This window comes from Pristiophorus japonicus, unplaced genomic scaffold (assembly GCF_044704955.1).
Source record: "Pristiophorus japonicus isolate sPriJap1 unplaced genomic scaffold, sPriJap1.hap1 HAP1_SCAFFOLD_46, whole genome shotgun sequence".
NCBI classification, from domain to species: Eukaryota; Metazoa; Chordata; class Chondrichthyes; family Pristiophoridae; genus Pristiophorus; species Pristiophorus japonicus.
In genome coordinates this window covers 3,797,103-3,819,193 of record NW_027254363.1, presented here as the reverse complement: position 1 = coordinate 3,819,193, position 22,091 = coordinate 3,797,103, and the positions used below count along the sequence as shown (strand labels likewise).

At 44.9% G+C, this 22,091-nt stretch overlaps 1 protein-coding gene across 1 annotated transcript; it reads right to left on the bottom strand.

Annotated features, from left to right (window-relative positions):
• Window positions 1–4,967: 4,967 nt before the first annotated feature.
• LOC139252357 (probable G-protein coupled receptor 139) lies at window positions 4,968–21,247 on the bottom strand. Its single transcript, XM_070873354.1, has 2 exons — window positions 21,172–21,247; window positions 4,968–5,878 (listed from the first exon to the last, which is right to left on the bottom strand). The coding sequence occupies exons 1-2, from the start codon at window positions 21,245–21,247 to the stop codon at window positions 4,968–4,970; spliced, it is 987 nt and encodes a 328-aa protein (XP_070729455.1).
• Window positions 21,248–22,091: the final 844 nt, after the last annotated feature.

The window sequence follows — 22,091 nt, the reverse complement described above, 5'->3', positions numbered from 1 at the left end:
GACTGATGAACCATGACACCCAAGTCCACCTGCATCTCTGCTTTTCCTAATCTGCCGCCATTCAGATAATATTCTGCCTTCGTGTTTTTGCCCCAAAATGGATAACCTCACAATTATCCACATTGTATTTCATCTGAAATGCATTTGTCCACTCACCAAAACTGTCCAAATCACCCTGCAGCCTATTAGCGTCCTCCTCACAGCTCACACCGCAACCCAGTTTAGTGTCACCCGCAAACTTGGAGATATTACACTCAACTCCTTCATCTAAATCGTTAATGTTTATTGTAAAGAGCTGGGGTTCCAGCACTGAGCCCTGCGGCACTGCACTAGTCACTGCCTGTCATTCTGAAAATGACCCGTTTATCTCGACTCTCAGCTTCCTGTCTACCAAACAGTTCTCTATCCACGATGGTACATTTCATCCACTATCATGTGCTTTAATTTTGCACACCAATCTCTTGTGCGGGACCTTGTCAAAAGCCTTTTGAAAGTCCAAATACTCCACCTCCACTTGTTCTCCCTTGTCCACTCTGCTAGTTACATTGTTTGGCAATCAATAACTAGTGGGGTGCCACAGGGATCAGTGCTCGGACCACAACTATTTGCAATCTATACCAACGAATTGGAAGAAGGGACTGAATGTAACGTAGCCAAGTTCACTGACGACACAAAGATGGAAGAAAAAGCAATGTGTGAAGAGGACACATAAAATCTGCAAAAGGACATAGATAGGCTAAGTGAGTGGGCAATAAATTCGCAGATGGAGTATAATTTTGGAAAGAGTGAGGTCATGGACTTTGGCAGAAAAAAAAATGAAAGAGAAAGTTATTAATTAATGGAGAAAGTTTGCAAAGTGACTTAGTACAGCGGGAACTTAATGTACTTGTGCATGAAACACAAAAGGATACTATGCAGGTAAAGATATTTATCATGAAGGCCAATTGTATATTGGATTTTATTGCAATGTGGATGGAGTATAAAATCAGGTATGTCTTGCTGCAGTTGGACAACGTATTGGTGAGGCCACACCTGGAATACTGTGCTCAGTTTTGGTTTTTGTAGTTAGGAAAGGCTATACTTGCTTTGGAGGCAGTTCAGAGAAGGTTCACTCGGTTGATTCCGAGGATATGATATTAGACTTATAAGGAAAGGTTGAGTAAGTTGGGCCACTATTCATTGATGTTCAGAATAATGAGAGGTGATCTTATCGAAACGTGTAAGATTATGAGGTGGCTTGACAGGTTGGATACAGAGAGAATGTTTCCACTGATGCAGGAGACTAGAACTAGGGGGCATGATTTTAAAACAGAGATGAGGAGGAATTTATTCTCTCAAAGGATTGTAAATCTATGGAATTTGCTGCCTCAGATAGCTGTGGAATCTGGGACATTGAATACACTTAGGACAGAGGTAGACAATTTCCTGAGCGAGAAGGAGATAAGGGATTATGGGGAATGAACGGGGATATGGAGCTGAGTCCAGGATCAGATCAGCCATTATCTTATTGCATGGTGGAGCATGCTCGAGGGGCCGAATTGCCTAGTCCTGTTCTTATGTACTCATGTTCTTATGGTAATAAATGATTGACTAGAATGTTTCCCGGAATATGGTCCTTCAGTTACGTGGAGAGTCGGGAGATGCTGGGGTTGTTCTCCTTCGAGCTGAGATTGTTAAGGGAGATTGACCATAATTGCTCCAGGGATCGGGGCTTCAGTTATGTGGAGAGATTGTTGAAGCTGGGTATGTTGTCCTCAGAGCAGAGAAGGTTAATAAGAGATTCAATAGACGTCTTCAAAGTCCTAAATAGTTTAAATAAAGTAATAAAGGAGCAACTGTTTCCAATGACAGGAGGACCGGTAACAGAGGACACAGATTTAATGTGATTGCCAAAAGAACCAGAAGCGACTGAAGAAAGATTTTGTTTAAACAGCGAGTTGTTGCGATCTGTAATGAACTGTCTGAAAGGGAGGTGGAAGCAGATTCAATATTAACTTTCAAAAAGTAATTTTTCAAAAATAATTGAAGTAAAAATTTACAGGGGATAGAGCAGAGAAGTGGGATTAATTCAAAATCTCCACCAAAGAGACAGAGTGGGCACGATTTGCTGAATGAAGTCTCTCTGCGCTGTACAAATCTATGGTTCTCCAATCACCTACACCTTAGGAAATAAGAAACTGAATGGGCCAGAAGAGCAAAGTGAACTTCTGGTTCAGGTGAACAAATCATTAAAAACTGTATCGCTGGTCAGCAAAGCAATTCAAATGAAACAATGAATGAGGGTTTATTTCTAAGCCAATTTCAATCAAAAGCAGCGAAACTGGAAAAGGTGAGAAGTAATGTTCCACAAGCATCGGTGCTGGGACCACTCCAGTTCAACATTTACATAACCATTCAGACTCGGGAATCGGGAGTGACATTTCAAACTTTGTGGATATTTCCACAATGGGCGTGTATCGTTAGCACTGAGGAGCTAAGCGGCAAAAACATTCAATACAATAATAACCTTGCAAACTGGGCGTGTAATTGGCAAAGGAACATCTGTTGTGTATCTGTAAAGCATGCATTCCCATGTTCCACCACCAGGGGGCGCATCCACTGAAGTACCAAGGGATCCCAGCATCCGTTGGGAGCACTTTATACAAGCCGGACCCTAAGGCCTGTTCCTCACTCTGGAGTGTCTAATAAAGACTGAGGTCACTGTTACTTTAACCTCCCTATGTGCAGTTTCATCTGTGTCAGGAACACAATACATCAATATAGAGGAGTGTGAGTTGGTGCGTTTTAATAGGAAGGATATGAAAGTGACATTCTCCTTGTAAAATAATTATCGAAACAGGAATGAGGAACAGAGGGATGGGACAGTACAGTTACACCAATCACTAAATGTAGTGATGGAGATTCATCAATCCATAAAAAAAAGAACAGGCTTGTGTTCGTGTCAAGAGGGATAGAATTGTAAAACATTGAAGTTATGTAAACTTGTTTGGATCCTTGGTGTAAATATTATAAAATGACATCGAGACTCTGGAGAAGGTGCAAAGTGTATTTCCTGGAATGATACCAGAACTGAGAGCGTGTATTATCAGGAAATGTTCAACAAGCCGTGGTTCTTTTGTTTAGTAAAGAGACGTTTGAGGGATGGTCAGAATGTGCCTTTCAGGATATGGAAAGATTTGATAGGGTAGAGGGAGAAAAGATGTTTCCACTTGCAATTAACCTTGATCAAATATTTAGTCTTAAGGGAAATCTTAAAGGAGGAGGAGAGTTGCAGAGGAATAGAGGTTTAGGGAGATAATCACAGAGCTTGGAACCCAGGTAGCTGAAGGAGGAGGAGAGTTAGAGGTGGAGAGGTTTAGGGAGCGAATGCCAGAGCTTGGGACCCAGGTACCTGAAGGAGGAGGAGAGTTAGAGGTGGAGAGGTTTAGGGAAAGAATTCCAGAGCTTGGGACCCAGGTAGCTGAAGGAGAGGGAGACTTAGAGTTGCAGAAGTTTAGGGAGGGAATCTCAGAGTTTGGAACCCAGGTAGCTGAAGGAGGAGGAGAGTTAGAGGTGGAGAGGTTTATGGAGAGAATCGCAGAGCTTGGGACCCAGTTAGCTGCAAGCATGCCTACCATTGGTGAAGCAGTTTAAATCGGGGATATGTAATCTGCCAGATTTGGAGAAGCGCGCAGATGTCAGGAGGACTAAGTACTAGTGCAGGTTACAGAGGCCGTGAAGTGGTTTGAAAATAAGAATGAATATTTTATAATTGAGGCGTTGTCGGACAGGGAGCCAATGTAGCTCAGCGAACACAGGTGTGATGGGGTATTGCGATAAGGTGCAAGGTAGGACACAGGCAGCAGAGTTTTGGATGAGCTGAAGTACATGGATGGTGGGAGATTGGAATCCCCCAGGAGAGCATTGGAGGAGTTATATCTAGAGCTAGTAAAGGCACAGTTATAGGTTTGAGCAGCAAATGAACTGAGGCAGGCGATGTAACAGAGGCACAAAGCTGCTGTCCTGGTGATGGAGTGGATATGGTGTCAGAAGACCATCTCCGGCTCACATAATACACAAAGGTTGATAACGGCTGGGTTCAGCCTTAGACTGGTGACAGGGAGAGGGATGGAGTCGTTGGCTCGGGCAATGGAGATGGTAATGGGGGCCACCAGTAAGGTCTCACAAATATTTGGTTGGACGGCATCAGAACTGAAAGATAACAGTTATCAGGAACGATTGAACAGGTTGTGCTTGGTTCCTGTAGAAGACAGAGAACATAGAGGAGTCCTGATCGAAGTCTTGAAAATTATAATTGTTTTGGTCTGGTTCGATTGGGAGAGAAAAGTTTATACTCGTGGAAGCATCCAAATCTTTGGAGCCATAAAAGCCAGATAATCACTAATAACACCAATAGGGAAATAAAGAACAATTTCTTTTCTCAGAGAGTGGCTAGAATGTGGAATTCCCTACGACAGGAAGTGGTTGAGATACATGTCTCAGATGCTGTCTAAGGGAAACTAGTCGAGTAAATGAGAGGAAATGAAATAAAAGATATGCTGAGAGGCTGAGACGAAGTATTTGCAATGGGAGGAGTATGTCTGGAACATAAACACCAGCACAGACCAGTAGGCCCGAAGTGTATTTTTCTGTGCTGTATATTCTGAAATGTATCCCCTGAACTGCAGCTACACTCTGCCGACCTACCTATTGACGAGCCTCTCACTCTGGAAGCTGTAATGAATTCCCTCACTAAATAGCTGTAGTGACCCTTTACAGAAGAACTCGGACAGAATGCAACAAGCTCGTTGTGCTGCCCAGAAAGACAAGGTGGGAAATGGCAATCAGAAAATGTGCCGTGTCCTGAACAGGTCGCTGGGTGTAACATCAAATCACCAGCCATTCTGGTGTAATTCAGTGGATGGAAGTCTGGGGCGAAATATTATATACCTGGACTGGAAACACTGGGACCTGCCTCTGGGCTGTGCTCAGTTGTTCTGTTTATTAATTAATTGTATAATTGAGGTAAACGGATATTTCACCGCACTCGTCAACTGCTCTCTGAACTTGGACTGGGTCACCCCATAAATAAATGTGTTTGTGCAACAACTTAAATTCCGCAGCATTTGTCCGACTTGTTCAAAGTTTGATAAAGAATCATTGTACTGAGTGGGATTTATTCCTGCAATGCTATAATATAAGAAATCTATAAAATACACCAGCCACAGCAGTATGAAGCTGCCGGATAAGGTGAAGAGTAAAATTACAGACTTCCTCCTGCTCTCCATCTCTGGGTCAGTGCCATTCTCCCCCTTGCTCTCACACCTCAGTCTCTTCCGGACTCGACTGGCCACTAAAATGTGTCTGACTGTCAGAGCATTGAGCAATAAAATTACAGCGAATGGTAGCAGTGGGGTTAAAACCGTATCCAACCAATCAAATACCACCCATCCGGGCTCAGTAAAAGCGGCTGGGATTGTGACACAGTCCCACGGAACATTGTCGATTGTATATACAGGTTCTAATGCAAAGTAGAAGGGAATGTTTTTAGAAGAGAGCAGAATGCAGCTTGTTGCCAGAACCACAGCCGCAGTTCTCCCGGTGCAATATTTGGTTTTCAGCTTCTGCAAACAAATGGCCACAAATCGGTCAAAGGTGAAAGTGACGGTGAACCAGACAGAACAGTCTGTGGTTACACGGGACAGGAGATATATTACACGACACACAGGGGTGATATTCAGGAAAGATCCCCGGAAATAATACCAACTGATCCGCCACAGTATGACCTCAGTGATGACCACCAGTAGATCCGCCGCTGCCATGGCCACGAGGTAGCGAGTGGTGCAGGTGGACAGACCGCACTTTCCCCGGGACAGGACCACAATCGCCACTAAATTCACTGTAATAAACGGAAGGGAAAAGTGACAGTCAATTGTTGGTCACACATTGTCGGTGACTGAGCCCAGACAGTAAGGCCTGTCATTTAGCATAAAAACATTCGGGTGCACATCGGCTCAGGGGTTAACATGTGAAGTACATCATCCCAACGCAACCAACCTCCAACCCGCTGCTTCCCAGTTTAGCAGAGACGGGGCAGTGGGAGGGAAGCCGAGCCAGCCCAGCGGGCGGGTGGGCAATATTAATAGTAACATAGAAACATAGAATATAGATGCAGGAGTAGGACATCCGGCCCTTCGAGCCTGCAACACCATTCAATAAGGTCATGGCTGATCATTCCCTCAGTACCCCTTTCCTGCTTTCTCTCCATACCCATTGATACCTTTAGCCATACGGGCCATATCTAACTCCCTCTTAAATATATCCAATTAACTGAAATCAACAACTCTCTGCGGCAGGTAATTCCACAGGTTAACAATTCTCTGAGTGAAGAAGTTTATCCTAATCTTGGTCCTAAATGGCTTACCCCTTATCCTTCGATTGTGTCCCCTGGTTCTGGACTTCCCCAACATCGAGAACAGTCTGAAACTATGTCCCCTAGTTGTTGATTCCCCCACAAGGGGCAACACCCACTCTACATCTACCCTGTCGAGTCCCCTCAGAATCTTATACCTTTCAATAAGATCACGGCTGATTCCTCTAAACTTCAACCATTATAGGCCCAGCCTGCGCAACATTTCCTCATAAGTCAAGACCTTCATCTCAGGAACCAGCCTGGTGAACCTTCTCGGAACAGGGCATGGTCACTGCAGGAAGATAATCAACCAGAGGGGGTCGGGGACTGGGGAACCACCCCACTACTGTAGCCCATCAGCCCGAGTTATTGACTCAACTTGTCACTGTCTCCATGACTCTGCCTCGTCCCTCCTCTCCTACTCACTCCACACGATGTTACAGGACCACAGAGGGCGGGTATCCTAAGCTCAGAAAAATGAAGACATGTTGTAAGCACTGGTGTGGGAGCTGGCATCATCGGAACAGATACAACGCAGGCAGCGACACTCGGAGAATGTAGTAGAGTCCTTCCAGCAAGCTGGTTGAGAGGTCATATAATCAAAGTAGCTGGAGGAGTCGGCCGGATTATGGTAGATATTTGTGGAGAGACTGTCCTCGGAAATGGACTTCGAGATGTAGAGGAAGGGAAGGGTAATATCAGACGGAGCATGTGAATGACAGAGAGGGGCGTAAATTAGAAGCAAGGTTGACTACATAATTATTATTATTATTAATAACATTAATAATAACTAATATTATGCATAATAATAACAATAACGTTTATTTATATCACGCCTTTAATGTAGTTAAACCTCCCAAGATGCTTCAGAACTGTGTTAATAGGACAACACAGATACATATGACACCGAGATAAAAAAGAAGAAATTAAGGCATGTGACCAAAAGCTTGGTAAAACAGGTTAATTTTCAGGATATATTTAAAATGGAAAGATAGTTAGAGAAGCGGAGAGGTTTAGGGAGGGACTTCCAGAGTTTAGGGCCCCAGCAGCTGAAGGTAAGGCCACCGATGGGTGAGCAGTATAATGAGGATTGTTCGAGAGGGCAACATTTGAAGAGCGGAGATATCTTGAGGGGTTATGAGGCAGAATAATATTATAGACGTAGGGAGGAGCAAGGCCATGGAGAGATTTGTAAACAAGGATGAGAATTTTCAAAAAGCGTGGCGTTCTTTAACCAGGAGGCAATATAGGTGAGAAAGCACAGGTCTGAGGTGATGGGTGATCATGACTTCGTGCGAGTTAGGACATTTTCCAGTTCATGGCTAGAAAAGTAAATTACTTGAACACAGTCATCAATGTACCTGAACAATATGTGAAGGAGGGGACGGAGAAGAATTGGAACAACGAAGTTTCCCTGTATCACAAGAAAAGGCAGCACAGCTCGGGACCATCCGAATTCCCATACCGGCACCAGTGGAGTGTGGGGAGAGAACATTGTTCAGAACAGAGGTCCAGCACTTGTACTTTCAGCAGGGGCAGTGCACTCGGGTCAGGATCAGGTTTAGCAACATGCAAGGGTTTTATTCCCAGCCCAAAGCCCGTGAGGTCGAAAGGACTTCCAGTGTGAATGGCGAGTGAATTAAATTGTAAATGGGGCACTCAGTATGTATCAGCGGTGATAGGTGCAGGGAAACTCGTCATCCGCTGAGAGTTTCAAGGAAGCTTTGGTTTACTGGGCTATACACTGTACAATGTGGATCATTTTCCATACCTCGGAAGCCTACTGTCAACAAAGGCAGACCTTGATGGCAAAGTCCAACACTGCCTTCACTGTTTCAGTGCAGACTTCGGACCGCTGAGGAAGGAAGTGTTTGGAGACAGGATCTCAAACCCAGGAGCAAGGTGATGGTCTACAGGGCAGTAGTAATACCCGACCTCCTATATGTTTCAGAGACATGGAATATTTACAGCAGGCACCTCAAAACACTGGAGAAGTACCAACGCAGTCTCCGCAATTTGCTGCAAATTAGTTGGCCAGAGTGGTGCACCAACGTCAGTGTTCTCGCTCAGGCCAACATCCCCAGCATCGAAGCATTGACCACAGTCGATCAGCTCTGTTGTCCGGCCACAGCTTTGGCATGCCTGACATGTGATTCAAAAATCAAACGCTCTTCTCGGTGATTCGTTATTGCAAGTGAACGACAGGTGAGCAGAGGTCATGCATTATGACACACTCGAAACCTGCTTTCACAAATGCAACAATCCCACCTCCACCTGGCAATCCCTGGCACAAGCCAGCCCAACGTGGAGGAAAAGCATCCGCATGGTGCAGAGCACCTCGAGTCTTATCACCCAGAGTAAGCTGAAGCCAAGAGTAGATAGCGCAAGGAGTATGCGGCAACAGAGGCACCCCACACTCCAGTCCGTTCAACCAGCATCTGCCCCACCTGTGACAGAGAATGTACGTCATGCATTGCACTCTCCAGCACTCTGGGAACTAATTGTCAATGTATAATCGGGCCATCCCCGAGTCCGAGGGTATGCCTCAGAAGCGGAAGTGGAATAAATAGTGACCCACACTGAGTATATCCTACAGTGACAGAAAGTTCCAATAATACACGGTCACTGGAGTATGGTGTTCCACAACGGTTAGTGACCCATACTCAGTATATCCTACAGTGACACACACTCCCAGCAATACATGGCCACTGGGCTACAGTGCTTCACACCGTTTCGTGACCCACATTCAGTATATGCTACAGTGACACACATTTCCAGCAATACATGGCCACTGGGGTACGGTGTTTTACACCGTTTAGTGACCCACACTCAGTACATCCAACAGTGACACACACTCCCAGCAATATAGGGTCACTGGGGTGCGGTATTCCACACCGTTTAGTTACGCTCACTCAGTATATCCTACAGTGAGACACATTCCCACGAATACATGGTCACTGAGGTATGGTGTTCCACACCGGTTAGTGACCCACACTGAGCATATTCTACAGCTTTTACCGATATATAAAACGGAAAAGATTGACTAAAGTAAATGTTGGTCCCTTCGAAGATAAATGGGGGATTTAATAATGGGAAATGTGGAAATGTCTGAGACCTTAAACAATTATTTTGGTTCGGTCTTCACAGTGGAAGACACAAAAACCATGCCAAAAAATGCTGGTCACAGGAATGTGGGAAGGGAGGACCTCGAGACGATCACTATCACTAGGCGGGTAGTACTGGACAGGCTAATTGGACTCAAGGTAGACAAGTTCCCATGTTCCTGATGAAATGCATCCCAGGGTATTAAAAGAGATGACGGAATTTATAGCCGATGCATTCGTTGTTATCAACCAAAATTATCTGGACTCTGGGGAGGTACCAGCTGATTGCAAAACAGCTAATGTAACGCCAGTGATTAGAAAAGGGAGTAGACAAAAGGCAGGTAACTATTGGCCAGTTAGTTTAACATCTGTAGGGGGGAAAACGCTTGAAGCTATCATTGAGGAAGAAATATAGGGACATCTAGATAGGAATAGTGCAATCAAATAGGCGCAACTTGGATTCATGAAGGGGAAATCATGTTTAACCAATTTACTGGAATTCTTTGAGGATATAACGAGCATGGTGGAAAGAGGTGTACCGATGGATGTGGTGTGTATGATTTCCAAAAGGCATTCAATAAGGTGCCACATAAAAGGTTATTGCAGCAGATAAAGGTACGCAGAGTCAGAGGAAATGTATTTGCATGAATCGAGAAATGGCTGGATAACAGAAAGCAGAGAGTCTGGATCAATGTGTCCTTTTCGGGTTGGAAATCGATGGTTAGCCGTGGGCCACAGGGATCGGTGCTGGGACCACAACTGTTTACAATATGCATTGATGATCTGGAAGAGGGGACAGAGTGTAGTGTAACAAAATTTGCAGATGACATAAAGATTAGTTTGAAAGCGGGTTGTGCAGAGGACACAGAGAGGCTGCAACGAGATTTAGATAGGTTAAGCGAATGGGCTAAGGTTTGGCAGATGGAAAACAATGTCGGATAGTGTGATGTCATCCAACTTGGAAAAAAAAAACAGTAAAAGCGAAGAATATTTGAATGGGGAGAAATTACAACATGCTGCGTTGCAGTGGGACCTGGAGGTCCTTGTGCATGAATCCCAAAAAGTTATTTTGCAGGTGCAGCAGATAATCAGGAAGGCGAATGGAATGTTGGCTTTCATTGCGGGAGGGATGGAGGATAAATGCTGGGAGGTCGTGCTGCAACTGTATAGGGTATTGGTGAGGCTGCACCTGGAGTACTGCGTGCAGTTTTAGTCACCTTACTTAAGGAAGGATATACTAGCTTTGGATGGGGTACTCACTAGGCTGATTCCGAAGATGAGGGGGTTAACTTATGATGATAGATTGAGTAAAGTGGATCTTTACACTTGGAGTTCAGAAGGATGAGGGGTGACCTTATGGAAACATTTAAAATAATGAAAGGGATAGACAAGATAGAGGCAGAGAGGTTGTTTCCACTTGGCGGGGAGACTAGAACTAGGGGGCACAGACTCAAAATACGGGGGAGCCAATTTAAAACCGAGTTGAGAGGGATTTCTTCTCCCAGAGGGATGCAAATCTGTGGAATTCTCTGCCAAAGCAAACAGTTGAGGCTAGCTCATTCAATATAGTCAAATTAAAGATGATAGATTTTTAAGCAATAAGGGAAATAACGGTTACGGGGAGAGGGTGGGTAAGTATAGCTGATTCCACGGCCAGATCAGCCATGATCTTGTTTAATGGCGGAGCACGCTCGAGGTGCTAGATTATCAACTCCTGTTCCTGATTCTTATGTTCTTATGTATTTATGACACACACTCCCAGCAACACATGATCAGTGGGTTACTGTTTCCACACAGGTTAGTGCCCCACACTCAGTATATCCTACAGTGACAGACACTCCCAGTAATACATTGTCACTGGGGGACGGTATTTCAAACTGGTTCGAGACCCACACTCAGAATATCCTACAGTGACACACACTCCAAGTAATACATGTCCAGTGGGGTACAGTGTTCCACACCGGTTAGTGACCCAAACTCAGTATATTCTACAGTGACACACACTCCCAGTAATACATCGTCACTCGGTTACGGTGTTCCACACCAGGTAGTGACTCACACTCAGTAAATCCGACAGTGACACTCTCTCCTAGTAATACATGGTCACTTGGTACAATGTGTACCACCGGTTATTGAACCCCACTGAGTACATCCTGCAGTGACAGGCACGCCCAGTAATACATGGTCACTGGGGTACAATATTCCACACCGGGTAGTGACTCACACTCAGTATAACCTACAGTGACACACACTCCCAGTAAAACATGGTCACTGGGATACAGTGTTCCACACCGGTTAGTGACCCACACACAGTATAACCTACAGTAACACACACTCCCAGTATTACATGGTCACTGGGGTATGGTGTTCCACACTGGTTAGTGACCCACACTCAGTATATCCTACAGCTACAGACACTCAAATTAATACATGGTCACTAGGGTAGAGTGTTCCACACTGGTTAGTGACACACACTCAGATTATCCTAGAGTGACACACTTTTCCAGTAATACATGGTCATTTGGGGACAGTGTCCCACACCGGTTAGTGTACCACACTGAGTTTATCCTCCAGTGACACACACTCCCAGTAATATATGGTCACTGGTGTATGGTGTTCCACACCGGTTAGTGACCAACGCGCAGTATATCCTACAGTGACACACACTCCCAGTAATATATGGTCACTGAGGTACAGTGTTCCACACCGGTTAGTTAACCCCACTGCGTACATCCTACAGTGACAGACACTCCCAGTAATGCATGGTCACTGTGGAATGGTGTTCCACATGGGTTTCGGACCCACAATCAGTATAACCTGCAGTGGCACACATTCCAAGTAATACATTGACCACTGGGGTACGGTGTTCTGCACCAGTTAGTGACCAACACTGAGTATATCCTTAGTGACACACACTTCCAGTAATACTTGTTTTCTGGGGTATGGTGTTCGACACCGTTTAGTTACTCACACTCAGTATATCCGACAGTGACACACACCAAGTAATACATGGTCACTGGGGTAAGGTGTTCCACACCGGTTAGTGACCCACACTCAGTATATCCTACAGTGATACATACTCCCAGTAATACATGGTCACTGGGGTACGGTGTTGCACAGCGGTTAGTGACCCAAACTCAGTATATCCTCCACTGACACATACTCCCAGTAATACTTGGTCACTGGGGGATGGTGTTCCACACCGGTTATTGACCCACAATCAGTATATCCTACATTGAGAGAGGCTCCCAGTATACATGGTCACTGGGTTACGGTGTCCAACACCGCTTAGTGAAACACAATGAGTACATACTGCAGTGAAACACGCTCACAGTAATGCATGGTCACTGGGGTATGGTGTTCCACACTGGTTAGTGAACAACAGTGTGTATATCCAACAGTGACATACATTCCCAGTAATACATCTTCACTGGGGTACGGGTTCCACACTGATTAGTGATCCGCACTCATGATATCCTACAGTGACACACACTCCCAGCAAGATATGGTCACTGTGGTTCTGTGTTCCACACCGGTTAGTGACCCACAGTGAGTTTATCCGACAGTGACAAACACTCCCAGTAATGCATGGTCACTGTGGTGCTGTGTTGCACAGCGGTTAGTGACCAACACTCAGTATATCCTACAGTGAAACACCCGACAAGTAATACATGGTCACTTGGATACAGTGTTCCACAGCGCTTAGTGACCCACACTCAGAATATCCTACAATGACTGCCAATGCCAGTAATACATGGTCACTGGGGTACGGTGTACCACACATGTTAGTGGCCCCCACTCAGTATATACTACAGTGACACATACCCCCAGTAATACATGGTCACTGGGGTACGGTATACCACACATGTTAGTGGCCCCCACTGAGAATATACTACAGTGACACACACTCCCAGTAATACATGGTCACTGGGGTACGTTGATCCACACATGTTAGTGCCCCACACTCTGTATATGCTACTGTGACAGACACTCCCAGTAATATATGGTCACTGGGGTATGGTTTTACACGACGGTTAGTGACCTGCACTCAGTATATCCGACAGTGACACACACTCCCAGTAATGCATGGTCACTGGGGTATGGTGTTCCACACCGGTTAGTGACCGACACTCAGTATATCCTACAGTGGCAGACAATCAAGTAATACATGATCACTGGGGTAGAGTGTTCCACACCGGTTAGTGAACCACATTTAGTACAACCTACAGTGACAGACACTCCCAGTAAGACATGATCATTGGGGTACCGTTTTCCACAACGCTTAGTGACCCACACTGAGTCTATCCAATTGTGACACACTCCCAGTAATACATAGTAACTGACGTACAATGTTTCACACCGGTTAGTGACTCACACTCATTATATCCTAAAGTGACAACACTCGCAGTAATACATGATCATTGGGGTACGGTTTTGCACACTGGTTAGTGACCCACACTGAGTACATCCAAAAGTGACACACACTCCCACCAATACATAGTCACTGGAGTAGAGTGTTCCACACCGGTGAGTGACCCTCACTCAGTATATCCTACAGTGAAACACACTTCCATAATACATGTTCACTGGGGTACGGTGTTCCATACTGGTTAGTGACCCACATTCACTATATCCTACAGTGCCACACACTCCCAGTAAGACATGACCACTGGGGTACCGTTTTCCACATCGGTTAGTGATCCACACTGAGTATATCGAACTGTGACACACACTTGCATTAATACATGGTAACTGCCATACAATGTTCCACACCGGTTAATGAATCACACTCAGTATATCCTACAGTGACACACACTCCCAGTAATATATGGTCACTGGAGTACAGTGTTCCACTCCGGTTAGTGACCCGCACTCAGTATATCCTAAAGTGACACACACTCTCAGCAATTCATGGGCACTGGTGTACAGTGTTCCACACTCAATAATGATCCACCCCTGAGTATCTCCTACAGTGACAGCCATTCGCATGAATACATGATCACTGGGGTACGGTTTTCCACACCGCTTACTGACCCACACTGAGTATAACCTACAGTGAAACACGCTTCCAGTAATGCAAAGTCAATGGGGTACAGTGTTGCACACCAGTTAGTGACCCACACTCAGCATATCCTAAAGTGACAGACACTCGCAGTAATACATGATTATTGGGGTACGGTTTTCCACACCGGTTAGTGACCCACACTGAGTATCTCCTACAGTGACAGACACTCCCTTAATACATGGTCACTGGGGTACGGTGGTCCAAACCGCTGAGTGACCCACACTCAGTATGTCCTACAGTGACACACACACCCAGTAATACATGGTCTATTGGGTATGGTGTTCCATCCCGGTTAGTGATCCACACTGTGTATATCCTACAGTGACACACACTCCCAGTAATACATGTTCACTGGGGTGCGGTTTTCCACACCGGTTAGTGACACACAGTGAGTATAGCCGAGTGACACACACTCCCAGTAATACATGGTCACTGGTGTACGGTGTTCTACACTGGTTAGTGACCCACATTCAGTGTATCCTACAGTGACACACACTCCCAGTAATTCATGGTGACTGGAGAACTGTGTTCCACACCGGTTAGTGACCTACAGTCAGTATATCCTACAGTGACACACACTCCCAGTATTACATGGTCACTGGGGTACAGTGTTCCACGCCGGTTCGTGAACGACACTGAGTACACCCTACATTGACAGACACTCCCAGTAATACATGGTCACTGGGGTATGGTGTTCCATACCTGTTAGTGACCTGCACTCAGTTTGTCCGACAGTGACAGACACTCCCAGTAATACATGATCACTGGGGCACGGTGTTCCACACCGGTTAATGACCCACATTCAGCATATCCTGCAGTGACACACACTCCCAGAAATATATGGTCACTGGTATATGGTGTTCCACACTGGTTCGTGACCCACACTCAGTATATCCTACAGTGACACACACACTCACAGTAGTACCTGGTCACTGGGGTGCAGAGTTCCACACCGGTTCGTGACCCACACTGAGGACATCCTACAGTGACGGACACTCCCAGTAATACATGGTCACTGGTGTATGGTGTTCCACACCGGTTAGTGACCCACACTGAGTATATCCTACAGTGATACACACTCCCATTCATACATAGTCACTGGGGTACAGTGTTACACACTGGTTAGTGACCCACACTCAGTATATCCTACAATGACAGACACTCACAGTAATACATGGTCTCTGCGGTACGGTTTTGCTCACCGGTTAGTGAACCACACTCAGTATATCCTACAGTGACACACACTCCCCGTAATACATGTTCACTGGGGTACATTGTTCCACACCAGTTAGTGATCAACACTCATTATATCCTACAGTGAAAGACACTCCCAGTAATACATCCTCACTGGGGTATAGTGTTCCACGCCGGTTTGTGACCCACAATCAGTACATCCAACAGTGACACACACTTACAGTAATACATGGTCACTGGTGTACGATGTTCTACACTGGTTAGTGACCCACATACAGTATATCCTACAGTAACACACACTCCCAGTAACTCATGTTGAATGGAGAACTGTGTTCCACACCGATTAGTGACCTGCATTCAGTATATTCGACAGTGAAACACACTCGCGTTAATGCATGGTCACTGGGATATAGTGTTCCACAACGGGTAGTGACACACACTCAGTATATCCTAGAGTGAAAGACATTCCCTGTAATACATGGTCACTGGGGTACGGTTTTCCATACCGGTTAATGATACACACTGAATATCTCCTACAGTGACAAACACTCCGATAATACATGGTCACTGGGGTACGGTGTACCACACCGGTAAATTACCCACAATCAGTATATACTATAGTGATACACATTCCTAGTAATTCATGGTGACTGAAGAAGTGTGTTCCACTCTGGTTGCTGTCCGACAGTCAGTATATCCTGCAGTGGCACACACTCCCAGTAATACATGGTCACTGTGGTATGTTGTTCTACAGTGATTAGCGACCCACATTCAATATATCCTACAGTGGCACACACTCCCAGTAATATATGGACACTGGGATACAGTGTTACACACCGGTTAGTGAACCTCACTCAATATATCCTACGGTGACACACACACCCAATAATAGATGGTCACTGGGTTATGATGTTCCACACCGGTTAGTGACCCACACTCAGTATATCCTACAGTGACACACACTACCAGTAATACATCGTCACTGGGGTATGGTGTTCAACACCTGTTAGCGACCCAATCCGAGTATATCCTGCAGTGACTCACATACCCAGTAATACATCTTCACTGGGGTACGGGTTCCTCACCGGTTAGTGACCCACACTCAGTATATCCTACAGTGACACACACTCACAGTAATACCTGGTCACTGTGGTGCATAGTTCCACTCCGGTTAGTAAACCACACTCAGTATATCCTGCAGTGACACACACTCATTGTAATACCTGGTCACTGGGGTGCAGAGTTCCACACCGGTTAGTGACCCACACTCAGTTTATCCAACAGTGACAGACACTTCCAGTAATACATGGTCACTGGTGTACGGGATTCCACACCGGTTAGTGACCCACACTCAGTTTATCCTACAGTGACAGACACTCCCAGTAATACATGATCACTGGTGTACGGGATTCCACACCGGTTAGTGACCCACGCTGAGGACATCCTACAGTGACAGATACCCGCAGTAATGCATGGTCAGTGAGGTACAGTGTTCCACACCGGTTAGTGACCCACACTCAGTATATCCTACAGTGACACACACTGCCAGTAATATATGGTCACTGGTCTGTGAATGTTTGTAAATGTATAGACATTGAAGTTGAGAACGTGGGAATTGTGTAGGGACAGTATAAGCTAACAAAGAATTCATGGTGGAATAGCCATGACATCTCAGACTCGAGACTGCAAAATGTTACAACAGTAACACAGTTTGAAACAAAACCCGCAGCTTGCAAAACAAGCCTCAAGTTAATACTAACTCATATTGCTAAACTGAAACATTAACAGTAAGAGAATAATAGGCCTTTGTGTAAAACCAGATCATACTTAGATCGGCTTTTGAGTGGACAAAGGGAAAGAGTGATCAGAGAGCATAGGCTGAACTAGGATGTCACTCAAATTGTACCTTGTTATCTTTTACCGAAACTGTATAACCGTCTTTCCTTTACAATGTAACATCACTTTGTCCGTAGGAAGTGAGTGCGATCTATCAGAGTTGCATTCCTTCTGTCTGATAAAGTCCCCGATCGGGATTTGCTTTTAAATAAAAGCTTGTTTTCTTTAAGGCAGAAACGATATTCTACTGAATAATTTTGCTGAACTAGATTGACGGAAAAGAATCCAGAAATCAACATTTGGTGTCAGAAGTGGGATCTCAACGGACGACTGCCGAAAACTTGCGAATTAAGAGCCAGACTAGCCTTGGACGAGACGAGGGGAAAGTGGCGACTGGAGTGGGTATGATTTCAATACTGCTACAGTTTCCCCCGTTTTCAAAAGTCTGAGGAAGGTTTAGCCACTCGCTTGATCTCAGGTAGTGTCTGAACGAGATGCAGGACAATCTGGTGAATACCTTTCAAACTTAAATTACGGTTAGATCAAATCGGATGGGACGCGATCCGTGAAGCGACACGGAAGAAAGGGATAATTAGAGCCAGATAGGAATAGATCAAATCGCGTGGGACGCGATCCGTGCAGCGACACGGAAGTTATGGATAGTTAGAGCTAGATAGGGATAGATTAAATCGCGTGGCATGCGATCCGTGCGGCGACATGGAAGGTAGGGATAGTTAGAGCTAGATAGGGATAGATCAAATCGCGTTGGACGCGATCCGTGCGGCGACACGGAAAGTCGGGATAGTTAGAGCTCGATTGGGATAGATGATGAATCTTGGATCCAAAAATAGAGCCGGACAAAACAATTAATAGGAAAGAAGAGAGACTCTTGTGAACGTCTGTTTTAAAATGAGAAATGCTTGTGTGATTTTTACTGTGGATAAGAAAGTCTGTTTGGGAAACCGGGGAGTTGTGGTTTGTTTTAGCTCCACCCACTTTTTCAAACAGAGTGTAAGTTTTTTTAACCCTTCGTAGTGTTGTCCTGTATGTGGGAAGTTTAAGAGTGTGAACCTTATTGAATTACGTGTATTCGGAGGATAAGTTACGGAGCCAGGAAATGCACAAAGGATCGGTTTGTTGAGTAAAAGAAAAAAATTGATTACATTGGGTTGAAAGACATAAATTTAGGCTCGGAATGAGATAAAGAATGTTTTAAAAAAGAGCTTCAAAGCTCAAAAAAAAGTTTTAAATTAAGATTGAAACTACAAAGTTTGAAGCGGGATTTTGAGATATTCAGATAAGGCACAGCAAAATACTGAGATGGATTCAAAAGGTATCAAAAAAAATTAAATATCATGTTAAATATGCAGTTTAGAAGATACAGTATAACACAATCTTGACGCTGGAACCATTGAGATAACGAAAAGCAGCTCTCAGTATTACGTGCCACACTTCCCTCTTGTTATGGAAAAGACGAAAAAAAAGACGTAACGTACTAAATAGGTGCTGAAAGAAAACAAATGTTCTGAGGTTTTAATTATTAAGTTCCACTGCAGTCTGAAAAAATGCATCATTTCTATCGAGTTGGCAGAAAAACTACACTTAATTAGGGCTTTTATTGACAGAAGGAGGACATATTAAAAACCATAGACATCTTAAAGAAAGAGTTCGCGCATGAGAAACGTACTAAGAGTTCCACTGGGACCTCTGAGAAAGGTATCGATAGACTACATAATCAAATGGTTGGCTTTGCATTGACCGAGGCTGATGACGAAATAGAATTTCAGTGAACAAATAGCTATTAAAAATGTGTGGTCTCGTTTTCAATCAATTTATAAAAATATCTTTTGCAAATAATTGAATAAGAAGTTAAAAAATATTGGAGTTTCATCAAATGCTGCCTTTCTTGATGATGAGATTTTTTTTCAGATGATTACGTGAAGTCACGTAATGACATCAGGTTATCTTACAAACCTGTAAAGGAGTTAACCCTTTCCATTGACAGCCGTTTCATACTGAACATTATCAATTTGGATTTATTAACAGAAAAAAGACTCACCTAACAGAGGAAATGGTGCGATAGTCGGAATAAAAATAAAAACCTAACTAGCTTATGTAATAATACTTACCTGATACAATAAAGAAATAGATACTCAAACAAAACAAATTGAAGAGTTAAAAGGCTAAGATAAATAAGTTGAAAGAGATCCGCAAACCCAACTTAACCCTGACCTCCGATTTCACGGAGTGACCTCGACATGCATGGATATAATGCAGAATCAAGGGACCTGTGGGCCCTGGTAAAGCAAACCCTGAGCCCAACTGGGCATGCCCGTTTTCTAACTCACCTAGGACGTGCTACTCATGATGCATTGGTGGTTGCTCACCCTAACGATGTCCAGGATCGCCTAAACGCTATCTTTAATGCTCTCACCACGACTCTTCAGAAGCCCATCAGTATGGCCGCAGTATTCGTAACTAAACACAAACGAGAAGAAACCGCCGGCGAATTCATGGAATGATTTATTGAAATATACGGAAGTCAATCAGGAGAGAATGCCTTCAGGCAGGAGATGATTCTCCTCAATTCTGCGCTATCCTACTTCAGTGCCTGCCCTATTCCATTGCTCACGCTATCTGGACAAATAATATGAATTGGGCAGATAACAGTGTAGCCCAGATGGAAAGGGCGGTTAAATATTATTGGCAGTAAAATAAAGGAGAGGGGGATGGTGCGCCCCCAACCCGGGTCAAGACTGAATACGTGACTAGAAAGGAAAAGCCGCCTCGGGTGGAAGGACCAAAACACGACCCAAGGGGATGGATACCAGATGGAACAGTACTGTTGCGTGCAGGATTGGTGGATAAACAGGGATACGGTTATACCAAACACCCAAATAGCCCGCGCCCTGCTAATTACGGACCGCCCTACTGTCCCCGGCCTGGTATGGGATGAGGTCGGGGCTGGGAAAGACGAGATGGATGCTTTAATTGTGGGTAAGAAGGACATTAGAGTAGAGAGTGTCCCTCCCCTCGGCACGAAAGAGGAAGAGAAGAGGGGCAAGCGGGGAGAGGACGGTGATCTTACACTAACTTCGCCCAGAACAACCCCTTCGGCCAATCGTCCCCCGATTATTCGTAATGACTACGTAGCTTGATTGTACAGAGAACTTCCCCGGATGACGAACCGATTTGCCAGTTTCCAGTCCATCACACGGCTAAACAAATGCGACAGTGGTTGGGGGTGATCAATTACTGCAGATCCTGGATCTCTAATGTTGCCCTGATTACTAAGCACCTCACCCCGTATACAAATAAGGAAGGCAGCTTTGAAATAAAAACCGCAGACGTCGAAGCCTTTAAGTAATTAAAGGCAGCCCTGCTGCAAGCTCCGGCTTTGGGACGGCCCCTCTATGACCGGCACTTTCAACTGTATTATACAATCCTGAAAGATTGTGCCACCGTAGTCTTAACACCTCTCACTCCGTAGCTGCCCTCCTGCGCCAACTGCAGACTCAACACCTAACCATGGCCAGGCAGAGTAGATATGAGATCTACCTACTAAATAACCCTCGGCTTACATTTCGGCACTTTACTGCCATTAATCCGACCTGTTTTCTTACCGAGCCACCACAAGATGAGGAAGAACCCATTCATGATTGTTTATCTTTAATTCAAGAGGCCACATCGGTCAGGGAAGATTTAGTTGATGTACCAATGGAAGACCCAGACTGGATTATGTATGTTGACGGAAGCTCTTCTGTTGATCCAGAAGGTGCACGAATTTTAGGATACGCCACAGTTAAGCAGGAGAATCAGGTCTTGGAATTTGCCGCCTTTGAAACCGACTATTCCGCCAAAAAAGCTGAACTATTCCCACAGGGGAATGAGATATCCCATATGCAACTTGTATCTGACTTGTTGCAAGCCCTCATGTTCCCCAAGCGCATTGCCATTGTTAAATGTACCGCCCACACCACCGGAAAATCCCCGGTTGATATAGGGAACCATTGTGCTAACGAAGAGGCCAAACAGGCCTCTCGTGGACAACAAATGGTAGTGCCCCAGAATGATGAGTCAGACTAAAAGTCCTGCAAAGGGTAAGTTAGCATCGGAAAAACTAATGCCAACCATCCAAGATGTTGTAAAAGCACAGGAGGACGTTCCTGAAAAAGGAAATCTGTTTTTGAAAAATTATGGATGTACTTATGACAATGTTTCTAAACTCTGGACCACTCCCGCAGAACAGACTTGCATGTCTGATGAGTTGGCTCTATGGGTTATTGAATGTATGCATTTTGCTACTCATTGTGGAGCAAGGACCACAAGTGACACACTTTTGAATACTTGGTGGCACTCTAGACTTCAGGCGCTCGCCCAGAACATCGGTAGTCGTAGCCTGGTTTGCCGGCAGAATAATCCAGGAAAGGGAGTCCCCTGATATTGGGATAAGACGCACCTACCCGAAGGTACCTTTGAGACATTTCAGTTGGACAACATT